The 25,891-nt window shown below is 38.2% G+C and overlaps 3 protein-coding genes across 3 annotated transcripts in view; 1 reads left to right on the forward strand and 2 right to left on the reverse strand.

The window, feature by feature from the left end:
* Positions 1–267: 267 nt before the first annotated feature.
* Positions 268–19,101, reverse strand: dcun1d3 (defective in cullin neddylation 1 domain containing 3). Its single transcript, XM_079806328.1, has 4 exons — positions 18,965–19,101; positions 17,178–17,249; positions 10,573–11,127; positions 268–2,463 (listed from the first exon to the last, which is right to left on the reverse strand). The coding sequence occupies exons 3-4, from the start codon at positions 11,010–11,012 to the stop codon at positions 1,971–1,973; spliced, it is 933 nt and encodes a 310-aa protein (XP_079662454.1). The 5' UTR covers positions 11,013–11,127; positions 17,178–17,249; positions 18,965–19,101; the 3' UTR covers positions 268–1,970.
* On the forward strand, positions 18,589–25,309 carry lyrm1 (LYR motif containing 1). The gene is made up of 5 exons (XM_079806329.1): positions 18,589–19,572; positions 22,735–22,906; positions 22,991–23,051; positions 23,182–23,213; positions 24,215–25,309. Exons 2-5 carry the CDS (start codon positions 22,757–22,759, stop codon positions 24,326–24,328), a joined length of 357 nt encoding a protein of 118 aa, XP_079662455.1. The 5' UTR covers positions 18,589–19,572; positions 22,735–22,756; the 3' UTR covers positions 24,329–25,309.
* Positions 24,583–25,891, reverse strand: part of dnah3 (dynein axonemal heavy chain 3) — a 61,686-nt gene continuing 60,377 nt past the window's right edge. Inside the window, exon 60 of the mRNA XM_079806841.1 lies at positions 24,583–25,724. Coding sequence (XP_079662967.1) covers positions 25,371–25,724 — 354 coding nt within the window. The 3' untranslated portion in view covers positions 24,583–25,370. The remainder of the gene's footprint in view (positions 25,725–25,891) is intronic.

Here is a 25,891-nt window from a genome sequence, read left to right on the forward strand (position 1 = left end):
TGTTGAAATCCATTCAACCTGAAAGGAGAGAAGTTCTGTAAAACTGACTGATATACTGAGATAGGAGAAAACTTGATAGGATTTCCATATTCAAATCAATTTAGTGTCATATTTGACCAAATAAATGAAGACATGCATGAATGCGATCTGATCTGATACGCTGATGCGTGAACCATTATAAACAGACATGCTAAAATGCAATGTTCAACACATTTTTATTCATTATAAACTGTATCATTTATATAAAACCAGACACAAAAGACTGAAATGAAATCATTTTGAATTAAAAAAAATAATGTAAACTGTAAAATAAAAGAAAAAGCTCACAGCAGACATCCAACTGCAAATTAATCTGTATTTCCCCATGCACACACACACGCACACGCACACACACACACACACACACACGCACACCTGACCGTTGAGAATACATGAGTGGATAGCAGAATGAATGAATGCATCAGAAGGGACATGAATGATAAGAATAAAACCAGAGCAGGGAAGCACATGAGAAATGAGGTTTTGAGGGCTTCAGTTCATCAATCACCGCAGTCTGATGTTAAACATGAGCAGTTTTACAACACACACCTCTCAAACAATAGAAACCCAAAGGAACCGTTACAAACACAGCATTTATGCTGCCATATGCATGTGTGGGTTTCTTTAGTGCATAAATATGCGTGTGTGTTTGTATAAATGTGAGTGTCTGTGTGTGAGTGAGTATGAGCGTAAGTGTCTATGCGAGTGTGTGTGAGAGTGATTGCGTGTATGCATGCAAGTGTGTATGTGTGTTTGAGAGTGTGTGTGTATGGATGTGTGTGTATGCGTATGTGTATGCATGTGTGTGTTTGTGTATCCATGCGAGTGTGTGTATGCGTGCGTGTGTGTGTATGTATGCGCGTGTATGTATGTGTGTGTGTGTGTGTGTATGTGCGTGAGTGTATGTATGTATGCGTGTGTGTATGTGTATGCATGTGTGTGTTTGTGTATGCATGCAAGTGTGTGTTTGTGTATGCATGCAAGTGTGTGTGTGTGTGTATGCATGTGAGTGAGAGTGTGTGTGTGTGTGTGTGTGTGTGTGTGTGTGTGTGTGTGCGTCTATATGTGAGTGTATGCATGTGTATGTATGTGTGTGCGTCTGTATGTGAGAGAATGAATGTTTATGTATGCGCGTGTATGTATGTGTGTATGTGTATGCGTGTGAGTGTGTGTTTATGAATGTGAGTGTGTGTATGAGAAAGAGAGAGTGTGTGTGTGTGTGTGTGTGTATGTGTATGAGAAAGAGAGTGTGTGCGTGTGTGTATGAATGCGAGTGTGTGTATGAGAGAGTGTGTGCATGTGTGTGTGTGTGTATGAATGCGAGTGTGTGTATGAGAAAGAGAGTGTGTGCATGTATGAATGCGAGTGTGTATGAGAGAGTGTGTGTATGTGTGTGTGTGTGTGTGTGTGTGTGTGTATGAATGCGAGTGTGTGTATGAGAAAGAGAGAGTGTGTGTGTGTGTGTGTGTGTGTGTGTGTGTGTGTGTGTGTGTGTGTATGAATGCGAGTGTGTGTATGAGAAAGAGAGTGTGTGCGTGTGTGTGTGTGTATATGAATGCGAGTGTGTGTATGAGAAAGAGAGTGTGTGCGTGTGTGTATTCAAACTCGGTAGGCAGCTGACAGAATTCCCTTTTCTTTGGCGTGTAGGTGAATCCCAAAATATTAGCGAGAAGAACCCGCTCTGGATGAAATGTGACAGTTAAAACAAATGAAATGAACAATAGCAATAAGTTAAATAAAAGTGCTTAAAAAAACTATTCGTTTGGAGCCCTTTCATTAAAACAAAAGTCAGAGAGCGCACTGGGATGCCCAATGCAATAAGACCAAAAATTTCATAACAATATCTAGAATCCGGATGGAGAGTGACGGGCTCAGAAACCCCTCCGCACGTCATCGTCCACAATTCCCCGCCATCCCAAAAGCGTCCGCCCTCAAGGTCCCGGCCACATGGACGTGGCCTCAGAGTCCGCGGGCGGCTCCGCCTCCGTGCCGGCATCCGCTCGCTCTCTCCGCCGTCTCTCCGTCTCCCACTCCACGAAGGAGTCGAACAGGCTGGGCCAGGCCTCGTCCTCGCTGTAGTTGCTGAGGTCCTGCCCGATGCTCTGCGTGAAGTTCAGAAACATGTTCCAGGTGTCGCGCGATATGCCGCGCACCGCGCACGGGTTCTCCGACAGGAAGTCCAGCCAGCGCTCCAGCACCGGAGGCATGTCCAGCGTGAAGACGAGCCGCCACAGCGCGATGGCGATGGAGCGCTGCAGCGAGCGCTGGCCCTGCTCGGCATCCAGCCCGAACTGGAAGGTGAAACGGTACAGATCTTTGAAACTCTCCTCTCCACGAGACTCCTCTAGCAGCACGGAGAACCGAGAGCAGATTCCCGGGATACTGTCGGCCTGGATCGCCTTACAGCCGTCCACAAACTCCCTCCTGACACACAGAAAACACGCAAGGGTTTGACATGTGAACTGAGAATGATTCCTGAAGCAAACCGCATGCACAAAATGATATTTGAATTTAGGTAAGGGGAATACAATTATGATAGTATCACAGATAATATTATTAAAGGATTAGTTCACTTTTAAAGAAACTTTTGCTGATAATTTACTCACCCCCATGTCATCCAAGATGTCCATGTCTTTCTTTCTTCAGTCGAAAAGAAATTAAGGTTTTTGATGAAAACATTCCAGGATTTTTCTCCATATAATGGACTTCAATGGGCTCCAAATGGTTCACGATACCAGACGATGAATAAGGGTCTTATCTAGCGAAACGATCCATTTCTGCGAGAAACCGAGCAGTATTTAAGATATTATTTTACCTCTTATCAGACGAATGTGATCATCTCTGAGCTCAGCCATAACTTCCGCTAAGTGAGGTCAAAATACGAGCGTGGTCACAGATATATACGTAGATGCCTCATTAGCACCTGCACGGATCAGTAGAATGAGGCATCTACGATTGATATATCTATGACCAGGCTCGTATTTTGACCTCACTTAGCGGAAGTTATGGCGGAGCTCAGAGATGATCACGTTTGTCTGTTAAGAGGTAAAATAATAGCATAAATACTGCTCGGTTTCTCGCAGAAACGGATCGTTTCACTAGGTAAGACCCTTATTCATCGTCTGGTATCGTTTAAAGCCCTTTGAAGCTGCACTGAAACTGTCATTCGGACCTTGAACCGTTTTGGAGCCCATTGAAGTCCATTATATGGAGAATCCTGGAATGTTTTCATCAAAAACCTTAATTTCTTTTCGACTGAAGAGAGAAAGACATGGACATCTTGGATGAGATGGGGGTGAGTAAATTATCAGCAAAAGTTTATCTAAAAGTGAACTAATCCTTTAATGATTTTTTTGTTAAAGTTTTAGGTGTTTTATTGTGCGTTTGTAATTTTTTATCAGTTATTGTTGTTAGTTTTTTAGTTCATCAAGTTAAGATAAATGAAACTAGCTGAAATATATTTGTTATGCTTTTAGTTAAAGGGATAGTTCACCCAAACATTTAAATTAGCCCACACTCAAAAAAATGACTTGTTGAATTTACTCAAAAAAGCAGCGTCAAGTGGTTCCACACAACTATAATGAGTCATTTTTCACAAATAACAATTTAGTTATATGAACAAAAGAAATTCAAGTAAAGCTGACTAAATTTATTTGAGTAAATGTGAATTTGTCACCGTTACATAATATTTATATGTGCAGTTCACTTAATAATGTTATGTTAAATTGATAAAAGTTTATTATTTTAGGTGTACCTTATTAAATTAAGCAAAATGCAAAAATAACTTATTGGACAAATATTGAGGGCAGGACCAATAAATGTGTGTGAATGAGTGCCCACATCTTAAACACAGGCACCACTCTTCGGCATAATGGTAACCACAAAATCACAGAAACTCCTCTAAATGTCCAACATAACTCTAGCATAAACTAACAACAAGTTCCCCTTTCCTGAAAAACACATAAAACAACACTTGAATCCCTAAATTTACTCTCCTAATGCAGTCCCTTGCAAAGCATGCTGGGAATTAGAGATCCACTGCCTACTCAGCTATGTTAAGTTGACCGAACAAACCCTTATTAAGTAAAGCTGACAAAACTCATTTTTAGTTGAAACAACTCAGTAAATTTAAGTTTTTGTAGTTACACGAGTTTAAGTAATGTGAACAAGGATGATTTGAGTGCAACTAACAACAGTGAAAGTTCATTTTTTTGAGTGCATGATTTACTCACCCTCAAGTCATCCTATAGGTGTATATGACATTCTTCTTTCAGAGGAATACAATCAGAGTTATAATAAAAATGTCCTGGCTCTTCCAAGCTTTATAATGGCAGCCCAAAATTTGAAGTCCATAAAAGTGCATCCATCCATTATAAAAGTGCTCCACACGGCTCAGGGGGTTAATAAAGGCCTTCAGTTCTGAAGTGAATCGTGGTAGCCTGGATGCCAGCCGAACATAGCCCCGCCCACAACATTTGAGGTCGGGAAGTTCGGTCTGGACTTGATCCATAGAGGAATAATTATGCTCGAAAAGAAGCTGTTCAGACCAATCAAATTGTCAGGGCGGGCTTTATACGATGATGGACAGATGATCAACAGTAACGTAATCATCCACGTCATCAAAGAGCGATTGGGTTGAATTCGTTCTAATCCTAAACGATGATGGTGTTGGGAAGTACTCTGTGTGTCCTTAAATTATTTTTTACAACACTGGCAAAGATCGTTTACAATCATCTTTTTGCGTGCAGACAGGGTTGCCAAGTTTTTACAACAAAACCCGCCCAATTGCTACTCAAAACTAGCCCAAAACAAGCCCAACTGCTTCCCGGGGGGAAAAAATGGCGTTTGGGGGGGTAGAGTGTGTTATTTTGGAAGGTTTGCCTGCTAAAATTCGCATTCCTGGGTCTGTATATCACATAATTGTGGTCGCTTCAACCCGCGGACATGGCAACACATTACAGTTGAGTTCTGTTGACATTTGACAACTAATGTTATGCGTCGCTCCGTTGCTCTGATTGGTTGTAGGTCTATCCAATTAAGGTCTTTCCTGGTTCGGTTGAAACACGCCCCATAATCACAGCCCAACGGAGCAGAATCAGACTCATATTCTGACTAGAATTGAGTATGACAACGTCAGGCTAGAATCGGTGGGTTTGTGTAAGAAAAATATCCATATTTAACACATCATAAAGTAAAATATCTTGCTATATTTTTCTTGCACAAACCCATCGTTTCTCTTCAGAAGGCCTTTATTAACCCCCCGGAGCCGCGTGGAGCAGTTATATGATGGATAGATGCACTTTTATGGGCTGCCATTATAAAGCTTGGATTAGACAGGGCATTTATTAATATAACTGATTGTATTCGTCTGAAAGGAGAATGTCATTTACACCTAGGATGACTTGAGGGCGAGTAAACCATGGGCTTATTTTCATTTTTGGGTGAACTATCCCTTTAACTATAACCCTGATTCATAGAACTACTAAAGGTGTAGTTTTTAATTATACATTAAAAAAAGAATTTCAGCATGAATTATCTATAAACATGTTTTACATACAACCAGAAACATCAGATGATTATTAATAATCATTGTTTAAACTGTGACCTACACTTTTAAAGGTTTGGGCTCACCAAGGCTGCATTTATTGGATCAAATATACAGTAAAAACAGTAATATTGTGAAATATTATTTCACTTTAAAATAACTGTTTTCTATTGTAATATATAGTAAAATGTAATTTATTCCTGTGATCGGTTGTTGATTGGGTGGAGGCGGATCTGAATGAAAGCATGCTGTCGGTTGTAAGAATGAGGCGGTGTTTACTGGAGAAGTCTGGCATTTGTATACACACACAATATAATATGCATTTACTAAAAAGATAGGGTGAATTTTAATCTCATGCCGACTGAAACAAATACGGACAAAAGGCCCTGACAACCACGAGGCTTGCAACACTTTGACGTGATGAAGCAATCTTTAGTTTGTGTGTGTTTGTGGCGTACCGGCAGTGACTAATGATCTCACGCCCCGGTGTGACGTCTGTGGCCTCAAACACCACTGCTATTCAACAATAAAACTCGGAAAACATCCTTTTTATTGCTTTGTTTTCTTCAACTGTAATTCACATTTTCCATCTTTTGCCTCTGACCCTTGTGGACTCTGGCTGTGCAGAATGCAGGCCTATCATTCTGCTTCAACCATACCTTACGAATGTGTAATTCAGCAAGCAGCATCCAGTTCATTTGGACTGTTAAACAATGAAAGAACGGTTATCATTTGTATATGTATAACAGTTCTTTTGTTGCACATTAAATATAAGGTCAATCTGTGTGCATTGCATGTTGGTATACACAGCATGAATACTGACCACATTAGCATAAAGCACACAAAAACAAATATGCTTCGCCTGCCATATTAGATGGATTTTCTTGTGGAGCAATGCATTCTGGGATTGTCTTCTCAAAGTTTAGTGTCAAGTTGGATTTTTTTTTTTACTCTGCAAAAGTTGCATTCAATTCTAGGGCTGTCAAAAGATTAATCGCATCCAAAATAAAAGTTTGTGTTTACATAATATATGTGTGTGTGTACTCTGTTAATTATCATTTATATATAAATACACACACATTCATGTATATATTTAAGAAATATTTGCATGTATATACTGTATATACATTTATATAATCTATAATATATATAAATATAAATGTTTTATATATAAAAATAAAAATAAATTCTTAAATATATACATGCTTGTGTGTGTATTTATATATAAATAATAATTAACAGAGTACACACACATGTATTATGTAAACACAAACTTTTATTTTGGACGCGATTAATCTTTTGACAGCCCTAATAAATTCATCAATATAATTAATGCTACAAAAATGTATCAGTTTTCACAAAAATATGCATCAAATCATCATATTAGAATGATTTCTGAAGGATCATGTGACTCTGAAGACTGGAGTAATGATGCTGAAAATACAGTTTTGATCAGGGCTGTAACCACCGTAGGCATTGAGGGGGACAAGTCCCCCCGAATAATTGGAAATGGCCAAATTGTTGTTAGGATCGCAGACATTTTAAAAAGTAAAAAATGTTATCTTTCTGTTGTGCCCGAGCAGTCTAAGGCCCTGTCCCAAATGGCACCCTAAACCCTTGCGGTCTTCCTCTGAGTCTGCACTTTCACAACATAATGCCGCTTTGACTTCTGGGAAGAAGTCCGCTGCGTAACCCGCACTAGTGTGTGCGCGGCAGAAGTGCGCATCGAGGGCGCATATCGACCTCAAAGGGGGCGTTCGCGAGCACCCTTCTGAGACCTAAAATGACAAATGGGACACCCTACGGTCTGGTGGACTTAACGGACACGCACACACAGCAGCCATTGTAAGTCCACAAGACTGAAAGTGCACATGAAGTGTGCCATTTGGGACAGGACCTAACAATGCTCGTCAATGTCAAAATTATGGCCAATCAGATCAAAGAACATTTAATATTTGACAACTGTTTTACGATGGATATGTTTAACAACCCACAGTGACATACATACAAACAAGAGCGAATTGTGTGCATGTTTTTTAATAATATTATTTGCAAAGAGTTTAAGGGCGCTTTCACACCTACCTTCTTTGGTCCAGATTTTCTGACTTTTCAGTTTGGTCTGGATCAAAATTACAGGTGTGAAACCTCCCCTGACCACGGTCCGGATCAAACAGACGAAATTTGGTCCGACGAAAAGAGGTCGTCTCGGTCCGGATCAAACTGAACAAAGGTTCGGTTCGTTTCTAGTGTGAAAGCATTTTCTGTACGGTTCGTACTTTCAGACCATTTACAGGAAGTGTCTGTTTATGTTTAAATATTTTAATTTTATTTTTAAATTTCATCTAGGCTATATTGATTATGAAAAGAGAAAAGATGCGCAATCTGTCAGAAGACAGAAGGTCAGAAATGATTTTGAACGAAATTTTGTATGACTTTGTTTAGAAAGCCTTTCTTTAATGTGAATTTCGTTTTGTATAAATTGTATCTTAATTTTAATCAACGTTTAATCTGATAATTGCCTGGATTTAATAAATAAGAAGCAAAAAAAAAATCTATAGCAGGCAATAATCGCGGGAGCGATCACATGCTTTACACATGAACTGGAGCACGTCTCAAATAAACCGAAACTCAGCAGCTACTTGTCTCACAAACATGAGAAATATGTGCGTATATAAAGCTTGAAATGTCTTTTAAAAGTCATGAAAATGACTTTTAAACGTGACGAAAAGAAAATAGTCAAGCAATGCGAACTGTTCAATAGTGGCAACGATATGCGTCCGTTCATTCACTCTTGTCAAAGATACTGACGTCAGACGCACGTCCGTTTACAAACCAATCAATGTCCAGATGCCGCCCACATAGATGAAGATGACAGGACGTAAGTGTGTCATGTAAAGTGCTTTAGTGCGCTCGCGTAATTGCAATGTGAAACCAAACCAAAACTAACCGAAAGTATCAAATGTATCAAAACATGAACTTCGGTTCGGACCTTGGTGCGGACTTTCAGGTGTGAAAACGCCCTAAATAGATTAGCTGGGCAAACCAAACTCTGGTCAGGCCAATCACATCGCGTATAGAGTCGGTGGGCGGCTTAACATAATGACGGCAGAGTTGACGCGGTTCCATGCGCTACTTGTAAACAAAGAAGCTGGCGAACAGTGGTCTTTCCAATCAGCTTTGGCCTGATTTCATAATCAATATAGCCTAGATGAAATTTAAAAATAAAATTAAAATATTTAAACATAAACAGACACTTCCTGTAAATGGTCTGAAAGTACGACTCTGGAAGACTAGGAGTAAAGCTTTTCTTTGAGAAAAGAACAAAGAACGGCACTGAAGCCATTCTTAAGAAAGAAAGATGTGTTCAGAGTTTTGCCGCAAAAGTTTAATCTATCAAGTGGCTCCGCTTCACCTTCTTCATTGCTCTGGTTGGTTGTAGCGCTATCCTATTGCGTGCAGAGGGAATCTGAAAGACAAGCGTTTATCCCGCCCCTCAGATTGAGCCCTGCCAATGGTGAGTTCCCAGACCCAACATCTTGATGTGGCTCTGGCTTGTCAGGCTAATATATGCTATAATTAGACCTAGAACAACTTTTCCTTTTCTTATTTCTCCTTTATTCCTTTAAATCCCATTTAATCATTTAATTATTCAAATTTATTTAACCCTCTGGCTCTTCGGTCGTTTCTGACCCGAATTTTTTAAAATAAAAAATGTTAAAAATGCGAAAACTTGTGACTTTATTGGTACTTGGTATATGAACACCCAAAAAAATTGGGGACAGGATTTGAAAAGTCTAAGTGGTCGTAAAAAAAATAGTCACACTCTGGATCTTCGGGTCAAAAATGACCCCCATAGGAAATGAATGGGAAATTGGCAAAATATGAAAATACAGAGGGTTTTTTTGTGCATATTATCTACAAATCAGCCAGGATGCAGAAAAAAAGGACTCAACAGTGAAGGGGTGAATCTCTAAAACATCAAGAGTGCAAAACAGACAAAAAAACTCACACACACACAAAAACACAATTAGCTTTTGTAATGGCACGCGTTAATTTGTGTGTGCGTGTGTTTTTGTGTGTTTAAGTGTGTGTGTGTGAGTTTTTTTGTCTGTTTTGCACTCTTGATGTTTTAGAGATTCACCCCTTCACTGTTGAGTCCTTTTTTTCTGCATCGTGGCTGATTTGTAGATTGTGCACACAAAAAAAACTAATTTCCCATTCATTTCCTATGGGGGTCATTTTTGACACGAAGGTCCTGAGTGTGACTTTTTTTTTTTAAATCCTGTCCCCAATTTTTTGGGGTTTTCATATACCAGGTACTAATAAAGTCACAGAGTTTCGGACCATTCCGATGAAGCTACGATGTAAAAAAAATTTTTATAAAACGCAAGATCCACTATAGTGGTAAAAATGTGCTATTGCATGATAAAAATGCTCAATGTGTCCACCGGATGGAACCGATCTCATTAAAAAATTAATTAATTAATTAATTAATTAATTAAAAATAATAAAATTATATATATATACACAAATTTTGTATTATATTCAATGGGAAAAAATTGGTCATAATTATTGCATAAATAATAATTATAAATCATAAAATTACCTCAAAACACCAAAAAAGAAAAAAAATATTATTGAACAAAAATATATTTAATTGATTTTACTCAAATCTTTTTTATCTTAATCCCGCCCTCCGGGTCATTTTTGACCCGAAGGTCCTGAGTGTGACCCATAAATGAAGAACCCCAGAGGGTTAAATAAAAAGACCAGCCGCGCCCTTTTATATATTCACATAGAAAACAGCTTTTTTAAATTGTAATAATATTTCACTATTTTATTGTATTTTGATGAGATAAATGCAGCCTTGGTGAGCAGAAGAGAATGTTTTCTAAAACATTAAAAAAAAATCCCACCGACCCAATCTTCCCGGTAGCGTCTCTTAACCATGTCTGTGTGTTTTTAAACTCCTCAAACATCAAACTCACCTTGTAAACTTGCACATGGTAGCAGCCTGGAACTTCCACGCCAGCACCAAAACTTTGAACTCGGCCGGATCGACGCACAGATCGTTGCAGAAGCGCTCCATACCCTCCTCCAGGATGGCATCCTCGTGCTCGTCCTTATAACACAAGAACATCTCATGGATCCGAGCGAGCGACAATCCTTCCCCCTCCTGCACGGACTGCTCCCGCCGCACGTCCACCGCGGAGATGGTCGGAGCCACGGTGCCCTCCACGCTGACCTCGGACACTTTGGTGCCATTGAATATGACGTCGGCGGAGGACTTGGCGACTTCCTCCTTGTGCGTGCCGCCAGTGCCACCGCCGCCGCCTTTCTTACCGTGAGATTTCCCAGCATCCTTATCGCCGCTTTTACTGCCCAGAGAGGACGTGGGGTTTTTGCATTTAGTCACACACTGACCCATGTCGCTCTCGTTCTCGTATTCGTCTCCCTCGTCCTGTTTCGGAGGTCTTCCTTCAGGTCCAGACGGCCCCTGCTAGACGCCGCTGCTCTGGCTGATGGACAGCAGTCACCATGCCCTGACCATTCAAATAAACCAGTCACTTTAAAGCATCACTGAAATATTAAAGGCACAATATGTAAGATTTTAGGATTAAAATATCCAAAAACCACTAGAACAGTGTTATATATATTTTGTTGACTTGTGTACATTATCCTAAATGTTTCCAAGAATGTTTAAATCCAGAGAAATGTGCAATTTTAACCAGGACACGGACCATGTCCGTGCGTCACCTATCAATGACATCATATCCGCGTTACCCTTGATTTTATTTTGTAGAAACCAGGGAAACACCAAAGCTGCTTTAATATATGATGTGTTTTAATAGACAGGAGAGCAACTGTTTGGATCATTGATGGACAGAAACTGATCATTGTTCTCCAGCTCAACACAGTTAGTCTTATTGGTTAAATCTGGTGTTCTTGATTTACCGCGAGTACCATGTCTAATATCGATCTCTTACTGCAGTGTCAACAAGTGTCTCATAGCAGAGTATCATCACTTTCAACACACTCAAATGTATCTGATATAATAAAACAGCACTGCGTTACCCCACACACACACACGAGCGGAAGAAGGGCTGTACGATATAAGTGTTTCATATCGGTCGATATCGATAATTATTGATATGTTTTATGACCCCTTTAAAATAAGGACCAGGAGAAAATTTTTACATTTAAACATTTTTATTTTAAACTTAACCTTCCTCTGATTATAATCCCCTCAGTTATAAAGGCAGAAATGTCAACACAACCATGGAAAACACTCAAATAATAACAATATAAACACAATCTAAAATCACAATGAGCACTTAACAATTATCCCTTAACATTAAGGTGCAGTGCCTCTCTGCTTTGTCATAAGCAGTCCATCCAGAAAAATGCGATTATGCGATCGCATGATTTAATGCATATTCAACCAAAGTCTGCATATTTATGCGGGGGCCGCATTTTTTTAAATACGCCGCACCTTCGCCACGTAAATTGCCTATTTCCGTGTGCAAAATATGCGGGGCTAGCATGATTTCATAATCCCCGCATTTTCGTTGCAAAAAAAGTCATATATATTAGCAGAAAGTTGAAAAAATGTTTGTTTACTTCACACAAGAGCCGCCATTTCCCCCTATTGCCATGGGAACGCTTTGTGAACGTCATCGAAAAGCTGCAAACCCCGTGGTGAAACCATAGATATCGGTGAAACCATGATGACTCCCATTTCGTGCATTTCAAAACAAAGCATCATGAAGCTTCGAAGCGTTATGAATCAGTGAGTCGATTCAGCGGTTTGGATCGCCAAAGTCACGTATTTCAGCAGTTTGACACACGATCCGAATCATCATTCGGCTCACTGATTCATAACGCTTCGAAGCTTCATGAGGCCGTGTTTTGAAATCGTCATCACTATATAAGTCGTTATTTAGGGTTTTTTTGCACACAAAAACTATTCTCTTCGCTTCATAAAGTTATTGTTGAACCACTGTAGTGAGATGGACTTTGTAACGACGTCTTTAGTACCTTTTAAGGGTCTTGAGAGTGTAAAGTGCCATTGAGCCAATGGAGATTTCAACTAAACTTTCAGAGCCATCAGATTTCAACTAAAATATCTTCATTTGTGTTCTGAAGATGAACGGAGGTCTGACGGGTGTCGAACGACATGAGGGTAAGATATTAATGACAGAATTTTCATTTTTGGGTGAACTAACCCTTTAAGAGATTGCACTTTGTGCATTGGAAGCACTCAAATGTCTGTTTTGTAAAGCTACCTCTGTAAAACAGGAAGTTATTTTTTCATTTTTTCAGAAGTTGTAGCATATTCCTTTTGTAAAGCTACAAAACTTGACTCCATTTTTGTAACTCAATTTGACTCAATGTTTTGTAAATTAGAGCCATGTGTTTATTAAGGTCTTCAATTAAACAAGATGAGAACTTAAATATTCCCAGCACTTTGTGATGTAGTGCTTTTTTTCTCTTTTTCATCAAACCGCAGTTTTTGCAAGTTCCCGCAATTTTATCGCATAAAAATCCCGCATTTTCCATTGCATTTTTTAAGAAAACGTGCCGCATAATCAAGGATATTTGCCTGCAACAATCACAAAAAAGCAGCATTTTTCTGGAAGGACTGCATAAGGCACTGATGCAGAGTAACATCTCCTCTCCATGTAGTTTCAAAGGCTGATTCCGATATCGCCCCCTATACCCATAAATAGGGCATTATTTGAAGGGACAGCCATTTGTAGTCTCCAAAACTATAGTGGACGTTATTGAGTGCACTCATTCTATCCCACTTTGCACCGCAATAACGAGTGTACAGCCGATTTACACACAGCGGCTGTCCGAATTCGCTCACTTCATTCACTCCTTCAAGTGAACTGTCTCAGTGGACTAAAGTAGTGAATATTATTGAGGGTTTAGGGGGCGATTTCGGATTCAGCCAAAGTCAAGAATAGCACAACGGCGAGCGAGTCGAGTATAACCACGACCCCAAAAGAACGAGGCGCGCGCTGTCAGCGGAGGCTCACACTGCGGAGCCAGACGAAAGTATAAACACGGCTTAAGGTGGTAGAACAAGTTTGTCTTGGTGAGGACGACAGTCTTGCAGACGACATTGGTCGTACGGTCAGACGTGTACAAAAAACTGCCATACTGGCGAGCTGACTTGTTTTCCTGTTTTATCAACAATTTCCTCGTTCGCTGCAGCACTCTTTTTCCACTTATCACTCCACGCCGGTTCTATTTACTGAAGAATTAATCCAACACGAGACAACGATATGGCGCAACCAAACATGATACAGTTACCTGATTGGCTATTAGCCTGTCACTCCCTACGTTGCTAGGTTACCAGAGAGCGAGTGCCTTTGTTCATGCAACCAAAATTGCTTCGCAACCTCTGGTTTCCTCCGATGAAGAAAAAAAAAACATTTTTTATTGATACCGATTACGTGTCTATCGCGATACATATCGTTCTCGTTTTATCGCCCAGCCCTAGGCGGAAGCGACAACTCTCGCTCTGTGAAATCAAGGCATCATCAAGCCACGCCTTTGTTTTGAATAAGCGACCTCTAGTGGCGAAAAATTACAAATTTTTAGATTAGGGTCCAATTCTCACTATTACCAAGCTATTAACTAAGCTTATTAATAGTTAGTAAGTTTAAGTATTGGGTAGGACTGAGGGATGTGGAATATGATCATGCGGAACAAGGTATTAATATGTGCTTTATAAGTACTAATAAACAGCTGATATCATAATAATATGCATGCTAATAAGCAATTGGTTCATAGTGAGAACTGGACCTCAAACTAAAGTGTTACCATACTAAGCATATTAACTGGCTTGTTTTCTGTCTGCCATTTTGTTTGCATTCTTGTGCCAATATTCTTTGGTTTATGTTTACTGGAATATATTTTACATGATTCTTTAATGTTTTATGTTCCATATGGTCATACCATTGTTTTACTTATTGTACATTCTAAAAAATGCTGGGTTAAAAACAACCCAAGTTGGGTTGAAAATGGTCTAACCCAGCGATTGGGTTGTTTTAAGCAAACATTAACCCAACCGCTGGGTTAAAACGACCCATTCACAAACCAATTGCTGGGTTAGTCCATTTTCAACCCAACTTTTTGAGCATTTTTTAGAGTGTAGGTATGTGTACTTATATCATTCGGCCAGGGCCATTTACATGATGGACACAAGTGCTCATGTCAGTTAATGTGCATTGTTCCTTTGATAACATAATAAAGCATAATTTCAATATTACAGTCAATTATGATTCCATGCTCACTTTAATATTATTTAATATGAATTCAATTCCAGCCGGTCTTTCCGAGTGTAAATGTCAAAATACAGAAAGTACAGACTGAAGCACCATTTCTTCTAAAGAACAATGACTATCAGATGAATCTGTATTGCACGTATATTGTTCCTCTTTCCAAGCAAGTCCACAAATACAAAGTTCCCTGAACCTGAGCTTCGCTTCCTTCCACACATCTCACTGCGGTTAACACATCCTCGACTGCTTTCTTAACTTCTGAATTTTATTTTTCATTTTGAAAGGCAGACCTGAAGAACAAAATATGGAGTCATCATGTACGCAGAAGTCTTGTTTCCTCAGAACAAAGAAAGCCAGTTAAACAATGTGCTAAATTGCACCCTGTCATGAATCAGCGTATGGGCAGGACACTAACTAACCAGTGTGGTGAGATCCATTCATTGTGGTTGTTGAACTAGTCATCAGTGTGTGACAGAACGCGGAGAGCTTTAATTGAGCAATTCTGGCAGCCAGAGGGCGGATCCGACACTCCTCCTGCATTCTGATTGGCCAGAGATCCTAAAAGCTTCCACTATGACATGAGCAAATTAACCTAAAAAACTGTGTTACTAGGCCGGGACGAGTTACACAGACCGGGCTAAACGCAGAGGGATCCGATCTGAAGTTCTTAGAATAACCGCTTGTGCTGTTTGCAAGAGGACGAATGAGAACAACGCGTGTTCATAATTCATCATGTGGGTTTCTGGGCTTTGTTTATGTTTAATATTACATAAAACTTCTCATGCAGTGAGACACCGTTTGCCTGTGGGCACAACTCTGTTATGCTTTTGCCATTTATAAATAAAAAAAACTCATTTAAACTGAACAATAAACTATAAAATGTGTCAAATATGAATTAGTGCCATAATTAGCCATGTGAGGAATACAATATTTAAGGCCCTCGATGACGTGCTATTTTGTCGATTTATAACCTTTGGCAAAAAACGTCCTTCAGCTGTGACAATATATTCTAAATATATAAGAATATTTGTTTCATGTTAATCATTTTAAGTGAGAATATTTAAAAAAATGATAAAGTAGAATATTTACTTCAAATCAACCATTAAATAAAACAAATGTATGAATGTGTGTATATATATATTATATATTATATTAATTATATTAATATATTTATTACTATTTATTTGATGTACACATATTGTATACACACATACTATATATATTTATATTTTAATATTATATATATATATATATATATATATATAATATTATATATATATATATATATATATATATATATATATATATATATAGTATTAAAATATAAATATATATAGTATGTGTGTATACAATATGTGTACATCAAATAAATAGTAATAAATATATTAATATATATATATATATATATATAGAGAGAGAGAGAGAGAGAGAGTAAATGTGTATACAATATATGTACATAAAATCCATATTAATTAATATATTCAAAAATAAATATATATAGTAAATGTGTATGTAATATATGTACAAAAAATAAATATTAATTAATATATATATATATATATATATATATATATATATATATATATATATATATATATATATATATATATATATATATATATATATATATATATATGATCAATACAATCTGTGGTTACAATAAATAATTGGAACCACAGTTATAAAACTTATCTATTCATTGTTACTTCTTTAGAAAGTATAATGCTTTAAAATAAGGAATCTGTGAAAATGAAGTGAAAATATACAAATATTATAATATATATATATATATATAAAATATTAATTTAATATGAATAAGACAATATTTGCAAAATTATAAAGTAGAATAATTCATTTAATATGAATAAGACAATATTTGCAAAATTATAAAGTAGAATAATTCATTTATTTTACTTATTATAATTATTTAAATATGTATTTATTTTACAAAGAATCTATATCCCAGATAAAGGACATTGTTATACTTGCAGCGGCGTTGAGTGGTCGTTATATAATATAATATAATATTCAAACGATATTTAAATCTTCAAACTGAAGTGTCATCCTTCTGCTTGTAATCTGATGGTGTCATATAGAGCTGGTCTCTATGGATGCTGTGCGATGACATATACACTGGAGCGCTGTATCGACCAATCGGCATCCAGGAGCGTAACGACCTGCTTTATAATGAACGCTGAGGACTCTGGGATGAGACTCGTGGCAATCAGAACAGGCTCAGAGCGACCGCATCCCCATGGATCAGGAGCAGTGTGTTGTGCAGTCGTACGGGACACACTCACCCAAATCCCCGAGCAGTGAACCGACGGGTCATCTGAGGAAACTCCATCGGGACGGCCGGAACATCCGCTAGCCTGAGCCAAAGAGCGGGAGCAAGCAAAGCAAGAGTGACAGAGCGATCAGAACATGATACGGCACACAGAAACACAACATCTGAAGCACCTGCACAACACACCTCAATCCCCCGAGACACTTTCACACACCTGATGATCACAAGACTGGAGACTAACTAACTAACTAACTAACCCACAACACAATCCCCATGAGGTAACCTAAATAAAACAGGGTAAATCGGAGCTGGGTTACATTAGAGGTGTTGGATTGCTGGTGTGACCAGTGCCACGATTAAATGACATACAACCTGACAGGGTCATCGTCATAGCAACACACCTGATGGGGATGTGGGGGAAAGGTCAAAGATCAAAGCCAGGAACAAATTCACATTTGCAACCCCATTTACCTTTCATTATGGGACGCATTTACTAGTATAACTGAATGTATGCTAAATGTTAGTGACATGGTAATTGGATTTACTGGCATATTAAGGCATATAATGGCACTGTATGATTAGCATATTCATTTACCAAAGTATTACATGCCCCTCCAAATTACTCAAAAGAATACCATGGTCCCAAAAACACACTAAAATCTTTTCAATCTGTTTCAATCCGCCACACTAAATTGTATAAGCCATCTATAGAGTTTCTTGTTTCTTTATACTGTGAAAAATGAATATTATTTTTTGGAAAATGTCTAGTTTCTATTAAGCTATATTGTTATTTTATTTTCTCTCCTCATTACTCAGTACTCTTAGATTCATTTTTATTTAATCATTTATTTACACATTTTAATCAGAGTTAAATGTCAATTTATTTATTTGTTTAATCTGTTAACATTGTAATTATTTTTAAATGCATACATTAATTCCTAATTATTTATTGTAATCTATGTTTTAATATATATATATATATATATATATATATATATATATATATATATATATATATATATATATATATATATATATATATATATATATATATATATATATATATATATATATATATATATGGTGTGTGTGTACTTAAAAACATACATTACATCAATTGCATTAAAAATACATTACATTTACGCTAGTTATTAATTTTTTAATAAGGTACTTCAAAGAATATCATTGTTAAACCACTGTAAAACATAATTACACCATGGTACTTCAAGACAACTCAGGTTTAATGTCAATCCATGTCAGTTTTAAGATATTAAATGCCCTTTCCTTTCTATTATATATTATATAGACAGATGCTTACACATATGCTGTCTACCTGGGCTTCTAAAATATACATAAAGATTTTTTAGGGCGTTTATTTAATATATTTTAAGGCATCATAAGCGATAGTTGATCTTCATAATGCTGTCTAGGTAAGTAGCTCACTCGATTTGAGCCACAGCCGAGAGTCTCTATCACTATAAATGAGAAACTTTCCCTTTAAAATTATGATTAACTGTCCAGTTGTACAGCAAATACAATACATATCCTCTCTAAACAAGCTCTCTAATTATACTGATAGTTCTGATATATCAATATATGACTGTATGCGAGTAATGAAACACTCGATATGACAGTTAAAGTCTTTTAAAGAGCTGATCTCATGTTAGCAGCTTAGCTGGTTAGCTTCAGATAAGTGTGGCTCATTTATACGCAATAAACTTCAATGAAACTCTAAAACGTGTAGATTCTGGACAGGAACACACCGGATATCTGAAGTGAGTGTGTTTTGTGTTGATTTACCTGTGGAAAGATGATGAAATGGCTCAGAATCAGCGCATCCCTGCTGTCATGCTAAAGCTAAAGCTAATCCCACCTTCCAGCCGAACCGGATCGGTTCTGAATCTGTGTGTAAACGCAGGAGATGGGGCTTCTCTTTGTGTGCTTCTGATGCTCTTTGGGTCATTAGATGATCATAGTTGACATTTCCCCCCGCATCACTTCCTACAGACTCGAACCTGAACCCGAACCGAGCCTGCGCTGATCCGGACCGGCTCCGGTAAAACCACCCCCTTTACCAGCTCCCACTCCTCTGGACCGCTGCTGTGGGGACGGAGAGGATCCTGGTGGACTCGATACGGCCGCACGGAACCAGAGAAACGAAGATCGGCCGCTGATTGATCGCAGTTTCTCTTTTTGTTTGGGTTCGAGTGAGTATGCGTAAACCCAACGCAGACGTAGCTGGCGCAAACACCTCACAGATGCGCGAGTGCGCAACTTGGGCGCGTCCCGGACTAGCTTGAAACCAAACTCCCCGCAGCTCCAGACGTAATCCCTCGCAAACACGTGGACGCTGGAGTGAGGAAGTGCGGAGATGTTCACAGGAGCTGTGTTGATCTAATCACACATAGGTAATGTTGATTTCATCAGGAAGTAGAGATAGTGAGCAGCTCGATTCTTAATGCATACAACGGAACACTGTAACAATTATAACGTATGTGAAGGAGGATAATGCAAACCCTGCAAATCTCTTATTGACAGCTAACGTTATCCAGTTTACCTTAACAGAGAGGTCACGTAAGACCGGTCACGCACACGCAAAGCTTCAGATTTGTTTGTATTACATGATTTGTGCGTGTTGTCTATTTAATACTGAATAATAATGATTGAATCTTTTCAACTTAACTACGCAGCATGATACTTAATAATTAAAATAATATATATCAATCCATAAATTTCATGCTAATTAACAATTGTATAGTCATGCTGCTTAATTAAATATAACTGCTGTGTAATTGTTGGTTTCTATACGTGTGTATATTCATATATACACTCACCTAAAGGATTATTAGGAACACCATACTAATACTGTGTTTGACCCCCTTTCGCCTTCAGAACTGCCTTAATTCTACGTGGCATTGATTCAACAAGGTGCTGAAAGCATTCTTTAGAAATGTTGGCCCATATTGATTGGATAGCATCTTGCAGTTGATGGAGATTTGTGGGATGCACATCCAGGGCACGAAGCTCCCGTTCCACCACATCCCAAAGATGCTCTATTGGGTTGAGATCTGGTGACTGTGGGGGCCATTTTAGTTCAGTGAACTCATTGTCATGTTCAAGAAACCAATTTGAAATGATTGGAGCTTTGTGATGGTGCATTATCCTGCTGGAAGTAGCCATCAGAGGATGGGGACATGGTGGTCATAAAGGGATGGACATGGTCAGAAACAATGCTCAGGTAGGCCGTGGCATTTAAACGATGCCCAATTGGCACTAAGGGGCCTAAAGTGTGCCAAGAAAACATCCCCCACACCATTACACCACCACCACCAGCCTGCACAGTGGTAACAAGGCATGATGGATTAGGGCTGTAACGATTTGCCCAACAAAAAAAAACCTCGATTAATTGAACATTTGACCTCGATTACGATTAATGAACGATTATTTTGCTTTTTTTTTTTTTTGCCCTCATAAGGTTTTTGAGTAAGTTCACTGATGAGGTTTGTACTGTAAATATTTTCTACTACTAAATGTGGATTTTTTTTTCTAATGAAAACGTGCATTTCTTTGTGATTTTAAAGTACTTGAAGGAAACGGTTCACTTTCAGCAGTTATTGTCTATGGGGCAGATTTCTTCTTGTTGTACATCATATACAGATACATTAGCACATAGGCCTACATTACATTTATTTGAATGCATAAATGAGAGAGTGATTGTGTGTGTGAATTACTCAAACCGTCTCTATTCATTATGAAGCTGTGGTTTGTACTTACTGCAAAGGTATTAAAATATATGCCTATAACGGTTGAGTTTCTAAGCTACTTTAGTGACTTTACTTTAGTCACAGGACAGCGTTGACACTGCGTTTCTGCGCTGCTCTCTGCGCGAGCTTCTGTCCGAGTGTTCGTTTGTCACCATATATCAGGCATTAGTTAAACATAATACACATCTGATGGTCGAAACTCGCTTTAATGTTCAAACTGGCAGGGCTTAAACCACCGACAAATGACAAACTTTGTGAGGACGCACTTGATAGAGGTCTGCCTTCAGGGCGCGCGTGTTTTCAGAGACGCGACACGGCTCGGCTCTCTGTGTCACAGAAAAAAGCTGAGCACTGAACGGAGAAGTTTTCCGTATTGTTGTTTTTGAATAGTGCACAATCGCGTTAAATGTTGAAACTGGCAAGCCTTTAAACGCATTTACTTGACAAACTTTATGAGCACGAAAGTGAAAGCGATCTGGCTTCGGGGCTTGCGCGCGCCGTCTCTCTGTGTGTGTGTGTGTGTGTGTGTGTGTGTGTGTGTGTGTGTGTGTCAGCGCATAGGCTATAAGAACAGCAATTAACTTACCTGTATAAACGGTGTAAAACATGCAGTTACTATAGTGATTCTTGGCATTTATATACACAGATAACTGCTCCTGCATCTGTGTGCCTGCAAACTGTACTTGATGTGACTGACGGGGCGGAGTCACGTGAAAACCGAAATAACCGACATGGGAAAAATACGTCGGTTAGAGGTTCTGAATGTCGGTTTCGGTTATTTTTCGATTAATCGTACAGCCCTATGATGGATCCATGTTCTCATTCTGTTTACGCCAAATCCAGACTCTACCATCTGAATGTCTCAACAGAAATCGAGACTCATCAGACCAGGCTACATTTTTCCAGTCTTCAACTGTCCAATTTTGGTGAGCTTGTGCAAATTGTAGCCTCTTTTTCCTATTTGTAGTGGAGATGAGTGGTACCCGGTGGGGTCTTCTGCTGTTGTAGCCCATCCGCCTCAAGGTTGTGCGTGTTGTGGCTTCACAAATGCTTTGCTGCAGACCTCGGTTGTAACGAGTGGTTATTTCAGTCAAAGTTGCTCTTCTATCAGCTTGAATCAGTCGGCCCATTCTCCTCTGACCTCTAGCATCAACAAGGCATTTTCGCCCACAGGACTGCCGCATACTGGATGTTTTTCCCTCTTCACACCATTCTTTGTAAACCCTAGAAATGGTTGTGCGTGAAAATCCCAGTAACTGAGCAGATTGTGAAATACTCAGACCGGCCCGTCTGGCACCAACAACCATGCCACGCTCAAAATTGCTTAAATTACCTTTCTTTCCCATTCTGACATTCAGTGTGGAGTTCAGGAGATTGTCTTGACCAGGACCACACCCCTAAATACATTGAAGCAACTGCCATGTGATTGGTTGATTAGATAATTGCATTAATGAGAAATTGAACAGGTGTTCCTAATAATCCTTTAGGGGAGTTTATATATAAACAAACTTTTATGTTAGATGCGATTAATCACAATTAATCATGGGTAATAAAAAATACTTCTATTTTGCATTCTTTTCTAATTTATTATATTTTCCATAAAAATTATTACATTATCAGCATAAAAAATGAAAAGAAAGGAAAAAGTAAATATAAAGAAAATATTCATTCAATTCCTATAAGAATTGTAGAGAGCTGCAAAGAACTTCCGAGCTGTTTATCATAAAGGTGAAATAATGCCCATGTCAATGTGCTGTCGTTATATAATGTCACGTTCCTCTATCACATGTGGTCCTGTTGTGTTAGTTCATGTTCGCAGGTGGTGCGGATGTCTCGTCCACATGTGCTGTCTCTCTACAGGAGGGTCCTGCGCATTGCACGCAGCTGGAAGGCTCAGTCTGCTCTTCCACAGGACACTGACACCGAGCGGAAATACATCGCCCAGGAGGCCCGAACCCTCTTCAGACAGAACCAGCAGGTGTGGCCTGACCTCGCATCACCCATGGACCTGTTGCAGATCTCAGATCTATAGCATACGTTCTTATATCTTCTCCTGTCATAGATAACAGATCCAGAATCAATCCAGAGATGCATTGAAGAGTGTGACGCTCGGATAGAGATCGGTCTGTATATTAAATCAAATACTTTATGAGTTGAGAATTAATTAAGGTGTAATTAATAATAAATAATAATTTTCAGGTGATATCAAATAAGAGGTGATCTGCTAAAATGATTTTTTGTTTTTCATGGCAGGACTGCATTATAGGAACCCCTATCCCAAACCAGTAAGTATCTCCACATAAGACCACATAAGCAATAATAATATTCAAACATTTTGTGAACAGAATGGTGATCTCATGAAGAAATGTTTTTATATATATATCCCCAAATTTTCATTAATCTAATGCAAAAAAAACAAAAACCTCAATATCATTAATACAATAATGAAAATCATGATTTCAATTCTTGTACGGTGCGATTCATATATATTGATTATAATGTTTCTTTTTTGTATTACAAATAATTTGAGGGGAAATGTGTTCAATTTTCATGAAAATAATATATTCAAAAGTGTATTGATCCTAAAAAGGGTTTGTTGTCTTTTCTTTTACATTCGGGGTGAAATATGAATTGGTCATATTCTTGGCAGATTAGAACAATTTAGGTCTGTATTTATGACCACTATTTATGATTTAAAAAAAGTTAGTGACATTAATTTCCTCATTTATGTCAGGAGTCAAGCGATTGATCGCGATTAATCGCATCCAAAATATTTTTTTTACATAATATATGTGTGTACTGTGCGTACATTATTATGTATATTTGAATACACACACATACATGTATACATTTAAGACATATTTGCATGTATATACTGTATATTTATATTTAAATAATTGATAAAGCACTTTGAGTATCCAGAAAAGCGCTTTATAAATGTAACAAGTTATTATATATAAAACAATTCTTAAATATATACATGCATGTGTGTGTATTTATATATACATAATAATTATACACATATATTATGTAAAAAAACTGTAATTTTGGATGCGATTAATCATGTGACAGCACTAGTCAGGACAAGAGTGCAAAATAAATCGGTACTTGTTGTTATTTCAAATAAAATTAGGGCATTTAGTCCAGAAGTGCACATTTGGAGAAATATTGCCATTACTTCATATTTCTTTAGGTTTTAAATTTGGTATGGAATATGACTTGGATACGTTTCCTGCAGGTTTTTGTGAGATTTACATTAATATCCATCTCAAATCGTTTCTCTCAGACATATCTTCCACCGATGGGTCTCGCCACTCAGAAAGGCAGAAAGCTGCGAGCTCAGCAGAGAATGAGGAAGCAAGCCAAACCTGTGTACCTACAGTCTCAGGATGAGACCTGACACACTTCACCGTACTGATCTTAGAGTGTGTGGGACGTTGTGTTGAAAAGCACCAGGGAACATTATAAAGTTTGACAGGTCATGTTCTGTATAGCTTAAAAGAGCTGCATTATGAAGCAGATCTGGTGTAAAGCATGATGAATGCTAATGTGAGCTGTTTTGATTCATGTTAAAAGGTGTATTTATTTTGTTGTCATACTCTACATTGTATAAAGGTGTCAGTTAACGTTGCATTCAAAGTATATAGCTGCATTTATCACCATTCATTAAACTAGAAATGGTTTAAACTGTTATGTTAAAGTCTTACTTTCCTAGTCTGTGACGTATATCTGAGTGAAACGGCTTCTCGAACAAGAATAAATGTAGGGAGGGGCTTGATTTAGTCTAGGGGGGAATTGATTGGATGATTGTGGTTTGCTATTGGTGGATCTCATGTGAGTGACAGGTTGCCCCGCCCTTGTCATCAAGTCAAGTCAACTTTATTTATATAGCGCTTTTAACAATGTAGATTGTTTCAAAGCAGCTTTACAGTGTTAAACAGGAAAATAATGCAGCATAATTTTATTCAGCTGTATAGCCATTCTGGAGAAAACGCTGATGTCATCAGTTCATTTCAATTATCATACAGTGACAGTGTGGGCTTTAGATCAATAATTAGATCAGTAATTTAGTTTATATGGTTAATTTAGTTTATTAATTAGATTTATTTCGATGTTTAGTTGAAAAATTTAGTGAAAAATTTAGTCAAAGAAGAGATGTCACTGCCAGAGGGAGGGGGAAGTTATTCTGATTCAAGATTACAAGGCACATGAATTAAAAAAAAAATAATGTAGTAAATAATTTATAATAAATACTGCAATATTCTATAAAAAACAAGAAATGTCCATTTTGATTACATGCTGACTAAAGAATTACACATTACTGCTTTAAGACATTTTGTTTTATTCCATTCAATTATATTAAACGTAACCACAATATGCTAATCAGTGCTGTATTTTTTTAATATTTTTGGCATGTTAAAATGTAAACACACTCGATACGCTCAGTTATCCAGTTGGCACAGGCAGGCGACCCCGCGGTTGACCCAGTGTTTCTGTGGCTTGTCCGAGGGCAGCTCGATGGACAGCACGTAGTTGGTGGAGTGACCAGTGGTGGAAAGAGTCCCGCGCCTGGCGCTGGTCTTGTACACGGGACAGACGTAAACGCTCTCGTGGAGGAAGTTTGCGCTCTCTCCAGGCTTCAGCCAGATTATGGGCAGCGAGTCGAAGAGAACTTTAGGAACAGACTCACCGATAACCATGCGCTCCCGATCCCAGCGCGCTCCCTCTAGGAAAAGCCCACGGACGTACGCACCATCCTCCGGCTTCTCCTCCATGTGAGTTTCCTGCTTACAGACCTAAAAGAGATGCGCATTAGGATATACAATAATGTGCATAAGTTAGGGGTGATTTCATTATTTATTTTTTATATGAATAAATTTGTACTTTCAATTAGCAAGGACTCAATTAATTCAATTAATCAAAAGTGATAGTAAAGACATTTATAATGTTGCAAAAGATTCCT

This window comes from Gobio gobio, assembly GCF_949357685.1.
Source record: "Gobio gobio genome assembly, chromosome: 23".
NCBI lineage: Eukaryota > Metazoa > Chordata > Actinopteri > Cypriniformes > Gobionidae > Gobio > Gobio gobio.

Bases quoted from the DNA above. Each gene is read 5' to 3' on its own strand.
- dcun1d3 (XM_079806328.1), bottom strand. From the start codon at position 11,012: ATGGGTCAGTGTGTGACTAAATGCAAAAACCCCACGTCCTCTCTGGGC. The intron at 2,464-10,572 runs GTGAGTTTGATG...TCTGTGTGTCAG, and splicing joins ACCATGTGCAAGTTTACAAG to GAGGGAGTTTGTGGACGGCT.
- lyrm1 (XM_079806329.1), top strand. From the start codon at position 22,757: ATGTCTCGTCCACATGTGCTGTCTCTCTACAGGAGGGTCCTGCGCATT. The intron at 23,052-23,181 runs GTCTGTATATTA...TTTTCATGGCAG, and splicing joins TGACGCTCGGATAGAGATCG to GACTGCATTATAGGAACCCC. The intron at 23,214-24,214 runs GTAAGTATCTCC...CGTTTCTCTCAG, and splicing joins GGAACCCCTATCCCAAACCA to ACATATCTTCCACCGATGGG.